The sequence below is a fragment of the Neophocaena asiaeorientalis genome, unplaced genomic scaffold (assembly GCF_003031525.2).
Source record: "Neophocaena asiaeorientalis asiaeorientalis breed wild unplaced genomic scaffold, Neophocaena_asiaeorientalis_V1.1 scaffold918, whole genome shotgun sequence".
Taxonomy (NCBI): Eukaryota; Metazoa; Chordata; class Mammalia; order Artiodactyla; family Phocoenidae; genus Neophocaena; species Neophocaena asiaeorientalis.
The window spans coordinates 249,503-268,329 of record NW_020174132.1 but is presented as its reverse complement, the minus strand read 5'-3'; the positions used below and the strand labels follow the sequence as shown (position 1 = coordinate 268,329).

At 39.4% G+C, this 18,827-nt stretch overlaps 1 protein-coding gene across 1 annotated transcript in view; it reads left to right on the top strand.

Moving 5' to 3' along the window:
- The window catches only part of LOC112406060 (coagulation factor VIII-like), a 92,947-nt gene that overhangs the window by 53,108 nt on the left and 21,012 nt on the right, over positions 1-18,827 (top strand). Inside the window, exons 14-15 of the mRNA XM_024754707.1 lie at positions 9,561-12,654; positions 18,074-18,227. Coding sequence (XP_024610475.1) covers positions 9,561-12,654; positions 18,074-18,227 — 3,248 coding nt within the window. The remainder of the gene's footprint in view (positions 1-9,560; positions 12,655-18,073; positions 18,228-18,827) is intronic.

Here is an 18,827-nt window from a genome sequence, read left to right as displayed (position 1 = left end):
CTTTAACCATTCATCCGATGATGGACACTTAGGTTGTTTCCATCTCCTGGCTATTGTAAAGAGAGCTGCAATGAACATTTTGGTACATGACTCTTTTAGAATTATGGTTTTCTCAGGGTATATGCCCAGTAGTGGGATTTCTGGGTCGTATGGTAGTTCTATTTGTAGTTTTTTAAGGAACCTCCATACTGTTCTCCATAGTGGCTGTACCGATTCACATTCCCACAAGCAGTGCAAGGGTGTTCCCTTTTCTCCACACCCTCTCCAGCATTTATTGTTTCTAGATTTTTTGATGATGGCCATTCTGACTGGTGTGAGATGATATCTCACTGCTTTTGAGAACACCAGCCCAGTGTACAGGAGGAACAGAGGCCCGGCCTAAATCTAAGACACACTGTTGCAGCTGAGTAACAAGGGCTCCTTGTCCCTCCCACCCCCATCATCTGCAGAGGGAAGTACATAAAACTACCTACATACTGTAGTTATTCTCTTACACTTACGGCTTTTCTGGAGATAAATTCTCATGGGGAAATTTCTTGGGAATAAAAACCAATCTCAGCATATAAAAATATAGATTCACCTTCATACCCAGAAATTTATCTTACTTCAAGAAATGCAGTTTTGTAAGAAGTGAGTGAAGAACCTGACAAAACTCCAATAACACCTCTGAAAGTATCTTGTTTATTCGTGTTTATGTCTTTGTTATCTGTTTTCCAGCTAAGTTGTAAGGTCTCTAAGGACAGGGACCTTGTTATCTTGCTCATCACTGAATCCCGAATGTTTACAGTGCCTGGCCTATAGTAGACGCTTAATAAACGTTTTTTTGATGAATGAATGAATTAAATACCTGCAAAAATATTATAAAACAGTATGCATAATATGGTTGTAATTGTCGAACCCAAAGAAAGAAAGTGTGTGTGTGTGTGTGTGTGTGTGTGTGTGTGTCTGTGTGTAGTCAGAGAAAGATATTTAAAATATCAATATTTTGAGAAGCTTTTAAACTACTTTGGTGATCACTTAAATTCTAAAGACAAATTAAAACTGTGCTTTATGTGTCTTGAGGGAAAAGTCTGATCCCTTTTATTTGTCCTTTTGTGTCTGGCTTATTTCACTTGGCATAATTTTCACTCAGCCAGAGTCATCCACGTTGTGATATGTGTCAGTGCATCATTCTTTTTTTTAAATTTTATTTATTTATTTTTAAAAATTTATTTATTTTCGGCTGCATTGGGTCTTTCGTTGCTGCATGCGGGCTTTCTCTAGTTGCGGCGAACGGGGACTACTCTTCGTTGCGGTGTGCGGGGTTCTCATTGCGGTGGCTTCTCTTGTTGCAGAGCATGGGCTCCAGGTGCGCGGGCTTCAGTAGTTGTGGCGCACGGGCTTAGTTGCTCCGTGGCATGTGGGGTCTTCCCGGACCAGGGCTCAAACCCGTGTCCCCGGCACTGGCAGGTGGATTCTTAACCACTGCACTGCCAGGGAATTCCCTATCAGTACATCATTCTTGCAGCTCACTTTACACCCTGCTTTAACCGCATATCACCACAAAAAGATGATAATTATGTGATGTGATAAAGGCACATAGCTACCACTATGATGGTAATCCATGTTGCAGTATATAAATGTATCAAATCAATACACTGTAAAGGTTAAACTTACACAGTGGTATCTATCAATTATATCTCAATAAAAAAAGAAACTAGTGAGCAGGTTGGTCACCTGTTTCTGTAAATAACGTTTTGCTGGAACATATACACAAAAGATATACAATTAATTGTTGTATATTGACCTTGTATCTTGCAGCCTTGCTAAATTCACTGTAAGACCTGGCAATTATTTTATAGAGTCCCATAAGATTTTCTTGTACACAATCAAATTGTTGCAAATATTGACAGTTTCAGCTTTTCCTTTCCAACACTTATGCCTTTTATTTCTTTTTTTCTGTGCCTTAATTTTGAATAAAACTGGTAAGAGCAGGGAAAAACCCCACATATCAGAAGTTTTGATGAGTCATTTTTGTTATCAATTATATTAAAATATTAGAAATTTTTTCTAATATCCATTGTGACTTCTTTTATTCATAATTATTAAAACTGGTTTACCAAATTCCTAAACATATGGATATTTTCTAGTTTTCTGTTGCTCATTTCATATTTTTACTTCACTGTGGTCATATAACATACTCTACATGATTTGAGTTCTTTGAAGTGTGGTGAGACTTGCTTTATGCCCAGCATATGGTTTACTTTGGCTAATGGCCCGTTGGAACTTAAGATGAATGTGTCTTTGCAGTTGTTAGGTGAACTGTTCCATGTATGTCAAGTTGCTTTATCATTTTGTTAAAATCCTTATAAGTTTACTGATGTTTTGTCTGCTTCTTACAGTTACTGAGAGAACTATGCTAAGAGCTCTACCTGTAATTGTTGGGTTTGTTGTTTCAAAATAAGTGAGGCAAAATAAAATCAGGTGCTTACAAATTTAAGATTGTTATGTACTCTTGTTAAATTAACCATGTTATCATTGTGAAATGTCCTTCTTTTTCTGAAGTAGTACTTGTTGCCATAATATCTGCTTTTTCTGAAATTTATGTGCCTCAGTCACCTTTATTTTGGTTAATGTTTGTGTGGTATATACTTTTTCCATTCTGGTACTTTCAACCTATCTATGCGCTTACATTTATAGTGTATCATCTCCTTAACATTTCTTATAGTGCACGTCTGCTGGTTAATTAATTTTATCAGGTTTTGCTTGTCTAAAAAGTCTTCATTTCTCCTGAAATTGTGAATACTATTTGCACTGTGTACATACCAATGAAAATAGCTCTTGGACAAATTTAGAACAGAATGAAGAAGTATCAGAAACACTGTGGAGCACAAAGATGAGGATGGCCAAATAGAAGAGCGTATCAAAAATTTTACTTGTGTCATTCTGTCCCTCAGTCTGAAGCAGCTTGGTGCCAAAGGGGATCCCCTCTAAGGGATTTCTTCCCATGGGGAAAGGACAACAGGAGAACTGTAACACCTCTTGTCACCACCAGGAACACCAGCAGCCTTCACCACCTGATGGACCTGCTCAGAGTCCAAGCCGCTGCACTCCCCCCAGAGGAGGAGCTGCATCCTCCCCTCAGGGCTTAGGCCTCCCCCAGCACCCACCATCTTCAGGGCTTGAGTTGCTGGTGTGCTTGCAACTCAGAGCCTGAGGACCCCATCATCCCTGGGGCCCATGTTGCTGCTCTACCTTGCCCCTCCAAGCACCAAGACACCACTGCACCCCACCCACCAGGACCTGAGCTGATGTGGCATGCCCTAAGAGAATGTGGACCCCAGCTTCATTGGCGATCTGTGCATGCCTGTGCCTTTGAAACTGGCACCACTACAGCAGATGTGCTCACACTCCAAGCTCAGGAACCATGAACTACACTGTCACTCTGAGCACCTGCACCCCAAACACTGGCACCACCATCAATGCATGTACATCTCTGTCCCAGAACCCAGCACTGCCATCAAGGCCTGTGTGCTCACATGCCAGACACAGCACCAAGAAGAATCCCCTCAGCTAGGACCTCAGTCTGTGGGTGAAAAGATGATCAAGAGGACCCCAGCATCCTTTGCCATCTAGGAGGCCAACAACCCTCACCACTACTTCCATCACAGACACTCACAGCCTTGACCATCAAGGACCCTCCACAGTCTTCACTGACATTGACCTCAACTGACAGAACTGCATGGAGACTATGCTGTTGTGCCCTCCCTGGAACTGGAGCTGCTGAACTGCAGAAGAAAGAAAGAGAGAAAGAGGGAGGGAGGCAGGAAATTATCCAGTCAAGAGGAGGAAAAAAAGGAATGAAGAAAGCCTACAGGATTTATGGAATACCATTAAATTTTTCCAGAGAAGACATACAAGTGACCAACAGGTATATGAAAATGTTCTCAACATCACTAATCATCAGGGAAATGCAAATCAAAACCACAGTGAGATATCAGCTCAGACCTGTCAAAATGGCTATTATCAAAAAAATCACATGATAATAAGTGTTGGCAAAGGTGTGGAGAAGGGGGAATCCTTGGTACTTGCCTGGTGGTCCAGTGGTTAAGACTCCATGCTCCCAATGCAGGGGGCCTGGGTTCAATCCCTGGTCAGGGAACTAGATCCTGCATGCCACAACTAAGATCCCACATGTTGCAACTAAAGATCCTGCATGCCGCAACTAAAGATCCCGCATGTCACAATGAAGATCCTGTGTGCCGCAACTAAGACCCAGCACAGCCAAATACATAAATGAATATTTTTTAAAAAAGAAAGAAAGAGAGAAAAGGGCATCCTTGTGCATTGTTGGTGGGAATATAAATTGGTGCAGCCATTATGGAGAACAGTATGGAGGTTCCTCAAAAAATTAAAAATAGAACTACCATATGATCCAGCAATCCCACTTCTGGTATACATACAAGGGAAATGAAAGCAGGATCTTGAAGAGATATCTGCACTCCCATGTTTACTGCAACATTATTCACAATAGCCAAAACATGGAAACAACCTAAGTGTCCATTGATGAATGAATGGAAGAGTAGAAAGACCCTGAGCTTACCTGCTCTCACAGGCACACCAAATCACAACTATTTTCAGAACAACCATCAGTGGAAAAGACTGGAACCTACCAGAAAAGATTGTCTACAACTAAAGATATAAAGAAGGAACCACAATAAGATGGGTAGGAGGGGCATCATCATGATATAGTCAAATCCCATACCCCTGGGTGGACAATTCACAAACGGGAGGATAAGTACCATTGCAGAGGTTCTCCCCAATGAGAGAGGGGTCTGACCCTATGTTGGGCTCCATAGCCTGTGGGTCATATACTGGGAAAACGAGCCCCCAGAGCATTTGGCTTTGAAGACCAGCAGGGCTCACTCTTGAGAGTCCCAGAGAGCTGTGGAAAGTAGAAACTGTACTCTTAAAGGGCGCACACAAACTCTCACGTGCTCTGGGATCCAGGGCAGAAGCAGTAATAGGAGCCTGGGTCAGAGCTACCTCCTGATCTGGAGAGTCTCCCAGAGAGGTAGGAGGCAACTGCAGCTCACCCTGGGGACACAGACACTGGTGGCAGCCATTTGGGGAGCTGATTCTACCAGGAGGACACTGGTGCTGGTAAGCACCATTGTGAAATCCTCCCTCTAGCTTATAAGCCTCAGGACCCATCCCTGCCTGTAGGCAAAAGTGCTGAGACACCTCATGCCAAGCAACTAACTGGGCATGGGCACAGCCCCACCCACCAACAGACAGGCTGCCTTAAGACCCCCTGAGCCCACAGCTGCCCCTGGACATGGCCCTGTCCACCAGAGGGCACGGGATCTGCCCCACAAACCAGTGTGCAGGCACCAGACCCGGGACCCCCAGCGACCTCCAGCCAGAGACCCTGGGACCCAGCTTCACCCACCAGTGGGCAGGCACCAGCCCCAGAATCCCCTGGACTCTGGCCCTGTCCTCCAGTGAGCCTGCTCTAGCCTTGGGACCAGCTTCACCCACCAACAGGTGTCACTCTTTGTCACTATTTGCTATCACTATTTGCAGATGACACGACACTATACGTAGAAAATCCTAAAGACACCACCAAAAAACTACTAGAGCTCATCAATTAATTCAGTAAAGTTGTAGGGTCCAAAAATAATATACAGAAAATCTGTTGCATTTCTATACACTAACAACAAACTATCAGAAAGAGAAATTAAGGAAACAATCCCATTTACAATCACATAATAAAGAATAAAATACCTAGGAATAAACCTGCTTAAGGAGGCAAAAGACCTGTACTCAGAAATCTATAAGATGCTGATGAAAGAAATCAAAGGTGACACAAACAGATGGAAAGATATACCATGTTCTTGGATTAGAAGAATCAATATTGTCAAAATGACTATACTACCCAAGGCAATCTACAGATCCAATGCAATCCCTATCAAATTACCAATAGCATTTTTCACAGAACTAGAACAAAAATTTTTTAATTTATATGTAAACACAAAAGATAATGAATAGCCAAAACAAAAAACAGAAATATAGATCAATGGAACACGATAGAGAGCGCAGAAATAAACCCACACACTTCTGGTCAATCTACAACGAAGGGTGCAAGAATATACAATGGAGAAAAGACCGTCCCTTCAATGAGTAGAGCTGGGAAAACTGGACAGATACATGTAAGAGAATGATATTAGAAATTCTCTAAGACCATATACGAAAATAAACTCAAAATAAATTAAAGACCTAAATGTGAGACCAGATACGATAAAACTCCTAGAAAAAAAACATAGATGAGACACTCTATGACATAAATAGTAGCACTATTTTTTTGGATCTGTCTCTTAAAGGAGATAAAAGCAAAAATAAACAAATGGGACCTAATTAAACTTAAAGCTTTTGCACAGCAAAGGAAACCATCGACAAAACAAAAACAAAAAGACCACCTACTGGGACTTCCCTGGTGGTCCAGTGGTTAAGAATCCGCCTTCCAATGCAGGGGATGTGGGTTCGATCCCTGGTCAGGGAACTAAGATCCCACATGCCACGGGGCAACTAAGCCCATGTGCGCTCTAGAGCCCATGCGCCACAACTAGAGAGAAGCCCGCCTGCCACAACAAAAGATCCCACATGCTGAAACTAAGACCCAATGCAGCCAAATAAATAAATATTTTTTTAAAAAGACAACTTACTGAATGGGAGAAAATATTTGCAAATGATATGACCAACAAGGGGTTAATATCCAAAATATGTAAACAGCTCACACAACTCAACATCAAAAAAACAAACAACCCAATTTAAAGAATGGTCAGAAAGCCTGAATAGACATTTTTCCAAGGAAGACTTACAGATGGCTGAGAGGCACATGAAAAGGTGCTCACCATCATTAATCATCAGAGGAATGCAAATCAAAACCACAATAAGATATCACCTCACACTTGTCAGAACGGCCATCATCAAAAAGACAAGAAATAGCAAATGTTGGCAAGGAAGTGGAAAAATGAAAGGCTAACACAATATTGGTGGGAATGCAAATTGGTGCAGCCACCATGGAAAATAGTATGCAGAGTTCTCAAAGAACTAAAAATAGAACTACTGTATGACCCAGCAATTCCACTCCTGGGTATATATCCAAAAAAAAAAAAAAAGAAAACTCTAATTGAAAAAAAAGATGGGTACCCCAATGTTCATAACAGCATTATTTACAATTGCCAACCTAAGTGTCCATCAACAGATGGATATATATATATATATATATATACACACACAATGGAATACTACTCAGTCATTGAAAAATGAAGTTTTGCCCTTTGCAGCAACATGGATGGACTTGGAGGGTATTATGCTAAGTGAAATATGTGAGACAGAGAAAGACAAATACTGTATGATATCACTTATATGTGGAATCTAAAAAATATGACAAACTAGTGAAGATAACAAAAAAGCAGCGGACTCACAGATATAGAGAACAAACTAGTGGTTACCAGTGGAGAGAGGGAAGGGGGGAGGGGCACGATAGGGAAAGGGGATTAAGAGGTACAAACTACGATGTATAAAATAAATAAGCTACAAGGATATATACTGTGACAGAGGGAATATAGCCAATATTTTGTAATAATGATAAATGGAGGGCATTATGCTAAGTGAAATAAGCCAGACCAAGACAAATATTGTATGGAATCACTACTATGGGAAATCTTTTTGAAAAAAAGAAAAAGTAGAACTCACAGAAACAGATAGCAGAATGGTGATTATATCATGTTTTGTAATCTTTTTTTCCCCTCACTTAATAATGTATTTGATGTTTTTCTATATCACTAAATATAGATGAACATCATCATTTTAAAAAATTGGTTAATATTCCATGCTAGGGATATTGCACTATCATTAAAGAGCTCTTGCCTAATGAAGCCTGAGGTGTGCTCCTACCCACTTGTGATCAGCTGGGCTCTGTCTCTCTAGGTTATTTTGATAGGAACTAGCTCCAGGATTGAATATCAGCCTAAAAAATTAATTAGTTCATTGAAAGCCCCAGTTATATCACTGAGGTTGGAGGCAGGTCTGTATAGTTGTAGTGCTGACCAAATCTCAAACTTGGCCAGGCGTCTTATGCCTGTTGTTTCAGAAGTTGGAGTGGGAGATTGGCAGCTGAGGTGTCTCCAAGGGAAATATAAGTTAATTTTCTTTGCATCTGTGGTTATATCTCCTTCCTTATTTCAAATTTTATATGTGTGGAATTTCTTATTTTTATTTGGTTATTTATTTTATTGAGTTTTAATCAGAATCAACTCTTCTTTAAGCTCTTGGATTGAAATTTATTAATTACTATAATGTTTTAATTTATTTTTATTCACACATGTAATATAAAAATATGTTCTCATTAAAAATTCAACCAGTACAGATATAACTAAAGTTCCTCTTAATCACTATTCCCAATCCCAGGCCCTTCTCAGAGTATGGCAGATGTCATTCTAGACCTGTTTATGGAGTTTCATTTCCCCTTTTCTCACCCAATTACTGTCTTCCTCAGGAAAAGGAAGTATTAGATTTATCTAAGTTATAACAGTGGAATTTTTAAAGTGAAAAACCTTATTTAAATTACTCATTTCAGCTCCAGTCCTGGTCTACTCTGACCCAACATGGTTTTATACCATCAAAAATATGCTTTAAATATCATGAAATTGGGTTTTTGTATCCCATGTCTTCGTATTTTTTAATATACTCCTTTATTTTGGTAGAAGACATTCTCTAATCGCTTCCTGAAAATGGCTGAATTAGAGGTAGATATTCTGAATCCTTGTATATTAGAAAATCTCTTTATTCTCATTTCCCATTCGAGTGATTATCTGGCTGCACATAGATTGCAGTGTGCATTAACTCCAGAATGTTTGACCACAGGAACCTTTTCCATAGGCATCCCATTGTCTCATAGGGCTCTGTGGAAATATACTTTGAGAAAAGTTTTCTCTTTGAGGAAAAGCTGTATTCAGTTAAGATTTTGCTTGCAAATATTGTGACTTGATGAGACTGTTCAGGTACCTGATGGATAGCTTAGTAAAGGTGTATTTGTTTTCATTTATGTTTATGCATATACTTTACCACCGTGAAATTCTTTTACTCAGATAATCCTGTTCATAGTAGAAATTAATATTGCTAGAACTGTGGTGGGATTTTATGTTATTTGTACCCTAAACCTAAGTCCTGCTCCCTTGTCACCAAAGAGTTCTGTGTGACTAGTAAGACTCCACTATTGTGTATAATTACACCTCTCCATTTTTATCCATATATATATATATATTCATTGTAAATCACAGCCCTTTCTTGTGGTCACAAACAGATATACCACAACAGCAGCAATGCGAAACCACTTTTACTACCATTGTTGTACTACTGTTCCATGTGTCAGGGACTCAACCTAACAACCTGCAATATAATGGTACTGAGTAGTATTTTTTCATTTATCTGGGAATAGAAGAGAACCTCTAACACAGATCTTGCTTGGGACCTGGGTTATGAGTAACCAGAGTCTTATTCTTCCTCATCTCCAGGTCTGTGGGTTCTGGGGTGCCACAACTCAGACTTTCGGAACAGAGGCATGACAGCCTTACTGAAGGTTTATAGTTGTGACAGGAACACTGGTGACTATTATGAGGACACATATGAAGATATTCCAACCTTCTTGCTGAATGAAAACAATGTCATTGAACCCAGAAGCTTCTCCCAGAATTCAAGGCACCCTAGCACTAGGCAAATGCAATTCAAAGCCACCACAACTCCAGAAAATGATGTAGAGAAGACTGACCCTCAGTCTGGAGAGAGGATGCAGCTGCTTAAAGAACAAAGTGTCCCCTCTAGTGATTTGTTGGTGCTCTTGGGACAGAATCCTACTCCACATGGATTATCCTTATCTGATCTCCAAGAAGCCAGAAATAAGGCTAATGATCATTTACCTAGAGCAATAGAAAGAAACAATCGCCCGTCTGAAGTGGTACATCTCACACCAGAGCTCCACCACAGTGGGAAAAGAGTATCTCCGCCTGAGCCAGAGCTGCCGTTAAGATTGAATGAGAATTTGGGGACAACTATAACAGTAGAGTTGAAGAAACTTGACTTTAAAATTTCTAGTTCATCGAACAACCTAATGACTCCACCAACAATTCCATCAGACAAGTTGTCAGCAGGTACTGAAAAGACAGGTTCCTTAGGACCCCCAAATATGCCAGTCAATTTTAGTAGTCAATTAGGTGCCATTGTATTTGGCAAAAATTCATCTCACTTTATTGGGTCTGGTGTACCTTTGGGCTTGAGTAAAGAAGATAATGATTCCAAGTCATTAGAAGCAGTTTTAACAAATAGTCAAGAAAGTTCACTGGGAGAAAATGTATTATCAGTGGAGAGTGATAGGTTATTTAAAGAGGAAAGAGTTCGTGGACCTGCTTCATTGACCAAAGATGATGCTTTATTTCAAGTTAATGTCTCTTTAGTAAAGACAAACAAGGCACCAGTTAACTCAACAACTAATTCAAAGACTCACATTGATGACCCAGCATTATTAATTGAGAATAGTACATCAGCTTGGCAAGATATTATGTTAGAAAGTAATACTGAGTTTCAAGAAGTGACTTCCTTAATTCATGATGAAATGTTTATGGACAAAAATACTACAGCTTTGGGACTAAATCATGTGTCAAATAAAACTACTTCGTCAAAAAATATGGAAATGGTCCACCAAAACAAAGAAGGCTCTGTGCCACTAGATGCGGAATATCCAGATACATCGTTCTTCAAGACTCTGTTCTTGCCAGATTCAACAGATTGGATAAAAAGGACCCATGGCAAGAACTCCCTAAGTTCTGGGCAAAGGCCCAATCCAAAGCAATTAACATCATCGGGATCAGAAAAACCTGTGAAAGATCAGAATTTCTTGTCAGAGAAGAATAAGGTGTTAGTAGGAGAGGATGAATTTAGCAAGGGCACAGGTCTTAAAGCGATGATTTTTCCAAATAGCAAGAACGTATTTCTTACTAACTTGGCTAATGTCCAAGAAAATGATACACAGAATCAAGAAAAAAAGTCTCAGGAAGAGATAGAAAGGAAAGAAAAATCAATCCAAGAGAATGTAGTTTTGCCTCAGGTGTATACAGTGACTGGAACTAAGAATTTTCTGAAGAACCTTTTTTCACTAAGCACTAAGCAAAATGTAGAAGGTTTAGATGAGGAGACATATTCTCCAGTACTTCAAGACACCAGGTCATTGAATGGCTCAGCAAAAAGAGCAGGGATTCACATGGCCCATTTCTCAAAAATAACGGAGGAAGCAAACTTGGAAGACTTGGGAAATCAAACAAAGAAAATGCTAGATAAATATCCAAGCACCACAAAGATGTCTCCTATTCCAAGTCAGCAGAAGGCTATACCTCAACGTGATAAGCGGGATTTGAAGCAATTCAGACTCCCACTGGAAGAAATAAAGTTTGAAAGGGGGGTAATTTTGAATGACACCTCAACTCAGTGGTCCAAAAACATGAAATATTTGACCCAGGGCACCGTCACACAGATAGAGTACAACAGGAAGGAGAAAAGGGCCATTATTCAGTCATTCTTATCAGATTGTTCTGTGAGGAGTCATGACATTCAAACAAATGGCTCTGCATTACCCATTGCACAGGTATCAGTATTCCCATCAATTAGACCTACAGATGTGACCAAGATTCCATCCCAAGACAACTCTTCTCATCCTCCAGCATCCGCCTGTAGTTATAGCTTTGTGGAAAGGAGTTCTGGGGTCCAAGAAAGCAGTCATTTCTTACAAGGAGCCAAGAGAAATAACCTTTCTTTAGCCTTCCTAACCTTGGAAGTGATTGGAGGTCAAAGAAATATCAGCGCCCTAGGGAAACGGGCCACAAACTTACTCATGTACAAGAAACCTGAGAACACTGTTCTCTTGAAACCAGAATTGCCTGAAGCATCTGGCAAAGTTGTTCATCAGGAAGACTTTTTCCATACAAAAACTAGCAATGGTTCTCCTGCCCACCTGGATCTCAGGGAAGAGATATTCCTTCAGAAAACACAGGGACTTGTTAAATTGAATAAAGTAAATAGACCTGGAAAAGTGCCCTTTCTGAAATGGGCAACAGAAAGCTCTGAAAATACTCCCCCCAAGCTGCTGGGTCCCCTTGCTTGGGATAACCAATATGCTACCCTGATACCAAGAGAAGAGAAATCCCTAGAGAAGTCACAAAAACACAGAGCTTTTAAGACAAAAGACATCATTTTGCCCCTGGACCCTTGTGAAAACAATCATTCAATAGCAGCAATAAATGAAGTACAAGATAAGACCCAAAGAGAAGCCACCTGGGTAAAGCAAGGAGGGACTGGAAGGTTGTGGTCTCAAAATCCACCAGTCTTGAAACGCCATCAAAGGGAAATAACCCTTACTACTTTTCAGCCAGAGGAAGACAAAATTGACTATGATGATACTTTCTCACTTGATACGAAGAGAGAAGATTTTGACATTTATGATGAGGGTGAAAATCAGGACCCCCGCAGCTTTCAAAAGAGAACGCGACACTATTTTATTGCTGCAGTGGAGCGGCTCTGGGATTATGGGATGAATAGATCCCCCCATGCACTAAGAAACAGGTATGGGTACATTGATTATTCCTTTGTCCTACTGTTGTGACCTTTGACTTTACCAGGTGCTGAAACAATAGGAAAGGCACAACCAGCAGTGAGACTCCAAAGATTGAGGAAACTGAGAACCAGATGGCAAAGTCTAGATGAAGCTGAGGAGCAAATGGGAGATTAGATGATGACACTAACAATGAGAGTTACGGGATGGTAAACCCAGGTGGCATGAAACTCACTCTGGTGGGATGGTGAAGAAGAGGCATCTACAAAAGGGTAGGGGGGTCAAAAGCAGCCATGGGGAGCAGGAAGAAAGTCAGCCTCACCTATCAGCCCTATGAGCTGCAGGGTAAGGTTTAGTCTCCTGAGAGCCCTGATAGAGGCAGGAGGAAGCAGTGAAGTGTGTGGTAAAGAGATTGAGGATGCAGGGAAAGTTGTTTTCCATAGTACTGGGGATCCAGAGGACAAAGTGGGAGGATTTGATTGTTAGGGGAGCAGAGGGAGGTTGGGCAGGGGAAAGAAAGCACAGAGACATTTGGAAGATAAACATAAGGAGAGTCAATCAGTCAACCAATATTTATTGAGCACCTATTATATGCCAGACACTTGCATAGACACTGGAGTGCAGCAAAGTAGGAGCCTACATTCTACTTGGGAGAGCAAGGGACAATAAATTAGTAGAAAACTAAATAGGGGAATCTTGGTGCCGTTCAAAAGGTAGACTTGAATAATATGGTAGAGTGACGGGGGTGTTACTTTAGCTGTAACGGTCAGAGAAATTCTCTTTGTGGAGTTGAGACCTAAATGATGACAAGAGGTCAGCTAACAGAGGTCTGAGAGAAGACATTTCCAGCAGAGGGAACAGGAAATGCAAAGGCCCTGAGAATGAAACAAGTTTAGCATGTTTGAGGAACAAAAAAGGACCAACATGAATGTAGTACAGTAAGGAAGTGTGTGCAGGGGTAGGGAGATGAGTTGGCAGAGATGAGCAGTGGTCAGATAATATAGGACCTAGAGGAAGGGTAGATGCTATCCCTCTTCATTAGTCATTGTCACTTCCCAGCCTTGCTTTCTACCTCAAATGAGCCCTTATTGCTGCACAGCAACCGTAGAATATTTCCTGCTCTCCTGGACCTCTATCTTACATTTTCTGCTTTTTCCCTAAGTCTCCAACACGTTTTGCCCATTCTCCAGCACCCCTTCTCACTCCTAGCTGATGCTTTGCACTGAACTCCACAGACTTCCAACACCACATTTACTGACATCTGTACCAATATACTGTCCAGTTTTGCACTCGATCCCATTCTTTCTCCCTTCATAAAAAACGTTGCTTCAGCAAGTCCCTTGTTCTCTCTTACATCATCAGTTTCTCACTCTCCACCGGATTAGTCTCACCAGCATCGATCAAGCTATTGATTAGAACAGGGTAGTGGTGGTGAAAATCAAAAGGAATGTAAGGATGTTGATTATAATTTAAAGATAAGCAGAGAGGGCTTGCTGTTAGATTGAGAATGGAGAGGAATGGTGAGAGAAGACTCAAAGATTTTCGGGTTTTGTCCTGAGCAACTAGGTGGATGATAGTGACATTTAATGAGATGTGGAAGGCTTGAAGCAGAACAGATTTATTTGAGGAAACACTCAAGGGTCTGTTTTGTACATATTTAACTTGAGATGCCTATTAGAGATCCAAGTTGAGTTTTTAAAAAATTTCTTTTAATTTTTTTTGGCTGCATTGGGTCTTAGTTGCGGCACACAGGATCTTCATTGAGGCATGCAGGATCTTTTCATTACAGCGCACGGGCTCTTCGTTGTGGCGTGCGGGCTTCTCTCTAGTTGTGGCATGCTGGCTCCAGGGCACGTGGGCTCTGTAGTTTGTGGCACATGGGGTCTCTAGTTGAGGCTTGCGAGCTCAGTAGTTGTGGCACATGGGCTTAGTTGCCCCGTGGCATGTGGGATCTTAGTTCCCCGACCAGGGATCGAACCCACGTCCCCTGCAGTGGAAGGTGGATTCTTTACCACTGGACCACCAGGGAAGTCCCCAAGTTGAGATGTTGAGTAGGCAGTTAGGTATATGAGTCTGGAATCCAAGGAAGAGGTCTGTGCTAAAGATATAAATTTAGGAGTTATTAGCTTATTAATAGCATTCAAATAAGACTTGATGGGATGATAAGGGAGTAAAAGTAGATGTAAACCGTGCCCACTTTACGCTAGGTCCCCAAAGGGCTACATCCTCAAAGTAATGGTAAACCAGTTAACTTGCACTTCATTGACTTACAGCCCAGTTTTTTGTCATCTGTGTTGTCCATGAAATCTCTATTCTTGATCAAAATTTAAGCATGTCTTGGATTGGCAGTGCCTGCAGACATCTGGCTGAAGAATACATAAAACCTCTCTAGTATAAGAAACCAACATTCTAGGCCTCAAGTTATTTTCACAAATATTCCAGATACAACTTCTAGCACACAAAGATACTGGGTATGAAATAAAACAAGAAAAATAAGCAAGAAACCACAACTAAGGAGTCCACATGCCGCAACTAAGGAGCCGGCGAACTGCAACTAAGACCCAGTGCAACCAAATAAATAAATAAATATTTTTTAAAAATCTAAGTACTCAGTTAAGTAGAAAGGAAACTTTAAAGCAAGAGGTTTGTAGAGATAAGGAGGAAATGTTATAATAATAAAACAGTCAATTCAATAGGCAGCCATACATTCCTAAATTACTATGAACCTAATAATATAGTTTTAAAATACATAAAGCAAAACTTGACAGACTTAAATAGAGAAATAGATAAATTCTCAATCATTATCATCACTTCTATTCAATACTGTACTGAACACTCAAGCAGTAAACACATATAAAAGGTATAAAGGTTGAAAAGAAAGAAATAAAACTGTCCTTGAGTACGGATGATATGATTTTATACATATAAAAAATGTTTACAAATAAGTGATTAGAATTAACTAGGAAGGTTAGCAGGTTTGTAGAATTGAAAATCAATATACAAAATCTATTATATATCGATATAGTAGCAGCAGACAGGTAGAAAATGAAATTAAAAGAACATGTCATTTACAATGGAATGAAATAGTAACAAGTACGTAGAAATAAGTATGACAAAAATTTTTCAAGACCTCTATGGAAAAACCTATGGAAATTTATTGGGAAACTTTAAAGAAGACCTAAGTAGATGCCAAGATATACCATGTACATGTACTGGAAAATACGATATTATGAAAATGTAAACTATCCCCAAACCGATCTATAGATTCGGCACAACCTATGTGAAAATCTCAACAAGTATTTTCTCTTGCAGAACTCAACAAGCCTGATTTTAAAGTTACTAAGAAAATGCAAAGCACCAAGAATAGCCAAGACCCTCTTGAGGAAAAGGAACAAGATAGGAGGAATTGCTGTGTAACATATTGAGACTTATTTTAAAGCTATAGTAATGTGATAATTGGCTTAGGAGTAAACAAATAGGTCAGTGAAAGAGAACAGAAAATCCAAAACTAGAGTCACACATTTATAGGCATTTGATTTATGGAAAAGGTGTCACAGAAGAGCAGTTTTCAATAAATGTGCTGAAATTTTTTGATATCCATATGGAAATACATTAAACTGGATCCCTAACTCGCACTATACACAAAAATCCACTAACAGTGGGTTACAAGTCTAAACATAAATATAAAACCTTAAATCTCTTAGAAAGAAAAAAAGTAAAAGAATATCTTAATAACTTCAGGGTAGGAAAAGAAAGAGAATTGATATCAAGATACAAAAAGCACTAACCATGAAGAATTTTTAAATAAATTTCACTACATTAAAATTATGACTTTATGCTCATCCAAAGGTAACAAAAAGAGAATGAAAAAATAGCCACAGAAGGGAAGATGTTTGCAGCACAAAAGGCCAACGAAGACTTATATCAAGAATATATAGAGTACTCCTTTGAATTAATAAGAAAAAAAGGCTGACTATCCAATAGAAAAATTGGTACAAAAAAGAAGAAAACAAACTTGGATAGGCAATTCCACAAGAGGAAATCCAAATGGCTACTACCTATAAGAAATTAACCTAATTATTAATCAGGGAAATGCAAAATAAAACCACAGAGACACTGCTATGCAACCACTAGAATGGCCAAAAATGTAAAAACACAGTCAATGTCAAGTGTTTGTGAAGATTTGGAGCAAATGGAACTCTCATACATTGCTGATGAAAATGGAAAATGGTGCAGTTCCACTACTAGATATGTGCCCAGCAGAAATTCATACGAAGGTTCATAGCAGGACTATGTATAAGCACCAAAAATTACTCAAATGCACATGATTGCGTTATATTCACACAGTGGAATACTATACAGCAATAGGAATGAACAAACTATAGCTACACACAACAACATAGACGAATCACAACCATAATGCTGAGTAAAAAATATCACAAAAGAATGTATGCAGTATGGTTCCATTTGCATACTTCAAAAATAGGCAAAACTAAGCTATATTCTTTAGGTATGTATACATAAGTGGTACAGTTATGAACAAAATCAAATAAATAGTTATAAACATCAGAATGGGGGTTACACTTAGTGGGAAGGGAGAGGATGTGATTGAAAAGGCAGATAACAGTGAGTCTTCTGGGCTGCTGGCAAAGTTCTTGATCTTAGTGGTGGTTGCATTTTTTGTATCAAAAGCATTTATGTTTTATGCACTTTATTGTATAGTTTTAGTTCACAGTTTTTACAGAATTTTTAAAAAGCAAAGAAAAGTGGTCCAAGGACTGAACACTGAGGCTCTCATATTTAGAGTATGTTTATAAACCCTACATCCATTCAACGTTCAACACCTACTATTTGAGCACCTACTATGTGGCAGGCACTTGTTCCAGCTGCTGGGAGTACAACAGTGGACAAAACAGACAAATCCCCCTGCTTTCATGGATCTTATATACTAGAGAAGCCTGGAAAGAGTATGTCAAGGAGGATGGAGTGGTTAACTATGCAAAATGTTGCTTAGATGTTGAGTAAGATGAGGACAGAAAATTGACTATTGGCTTTGATAAGCCACTTGCATGATTTTGTTACCACCTAAATATAGATGATCTTCATCTAGACCTCTTTTGTGAACTGCCAGTCTCCATGTATTTCCCAATATAATTCCCATAGATACCCCATGTGTCCAAAACTGTATACAGCAACCTACCCTTCTAGGGTTCTCCATCTCAGTGAACTGCATCACCATCCATCCATTTGCCCAAATCAGAAACCGGGAGGTTATATCTAATCCCTCTTTCTCCCTCCCTTCTCCATTACATTTCCAATTCATCATCAGTTCTACCAAATGTATCTCAAATACAGGGAACACAACAATGTGAGGCATTTCTACCCACCTGGTCCATGAGGATATTGCTTTTCCTCTGCTTTTTTCTCCAGAGCTGAGAATGGAGGTGTCCCTCAGTTCAAAAAGGTGGTATTTGAGGAATATGCTGATGGCTCCTTTACTCAGCCCTTATACCGCGGAGAACTAAATGAACATTTGGGACTCTTGGGACCATATATAAGAGCAGAAGTCGAAGACAACATCATGGTAAGTTGAGGACAATGAAATTACAAGAAAATTAATCCCATGTGTGTATTTTAGATTTCTGATTCTAAAAATAATGGCCATAAAAAAGAATGAAATAATGCCATTTGTAGCAACATGGATGGACCTAGACATTGTCATACTGAGTGAAGTCAGACAGAGAAAGAGAAATATCATAAGATGTTGCTTATATATGGAATCTTTAAAAAGGGTACAAATGAATTTATTTACAAAACAAATAGAGTCACAGTTGTAGAAAACAAAACTTATGGTTACCAAGGGGGAAGCGGGGAGGGAGGGATACATTGGGAGATCAGGATTGACATATACACACTACTATATATTAGTGGATACATGTATATGTATAACTGATTCACTTTGCTGTACACCTGAAACGAACACAACATTGTAAATCAACTATACTCCAATAATTTTTTTAAATAAAAATAATGTATTCTCACTTTTGAAAAAGTTTAAAGTATAGAAAATAAGGAAGTTGAAAAATAATACCATAATTATCATTTTGCTGTATGTTCTTATGTTTTTCCTATGTATTCTCTTTATGTATTCAAAATTACACAATGGATCATCCTTCTTTTTTAA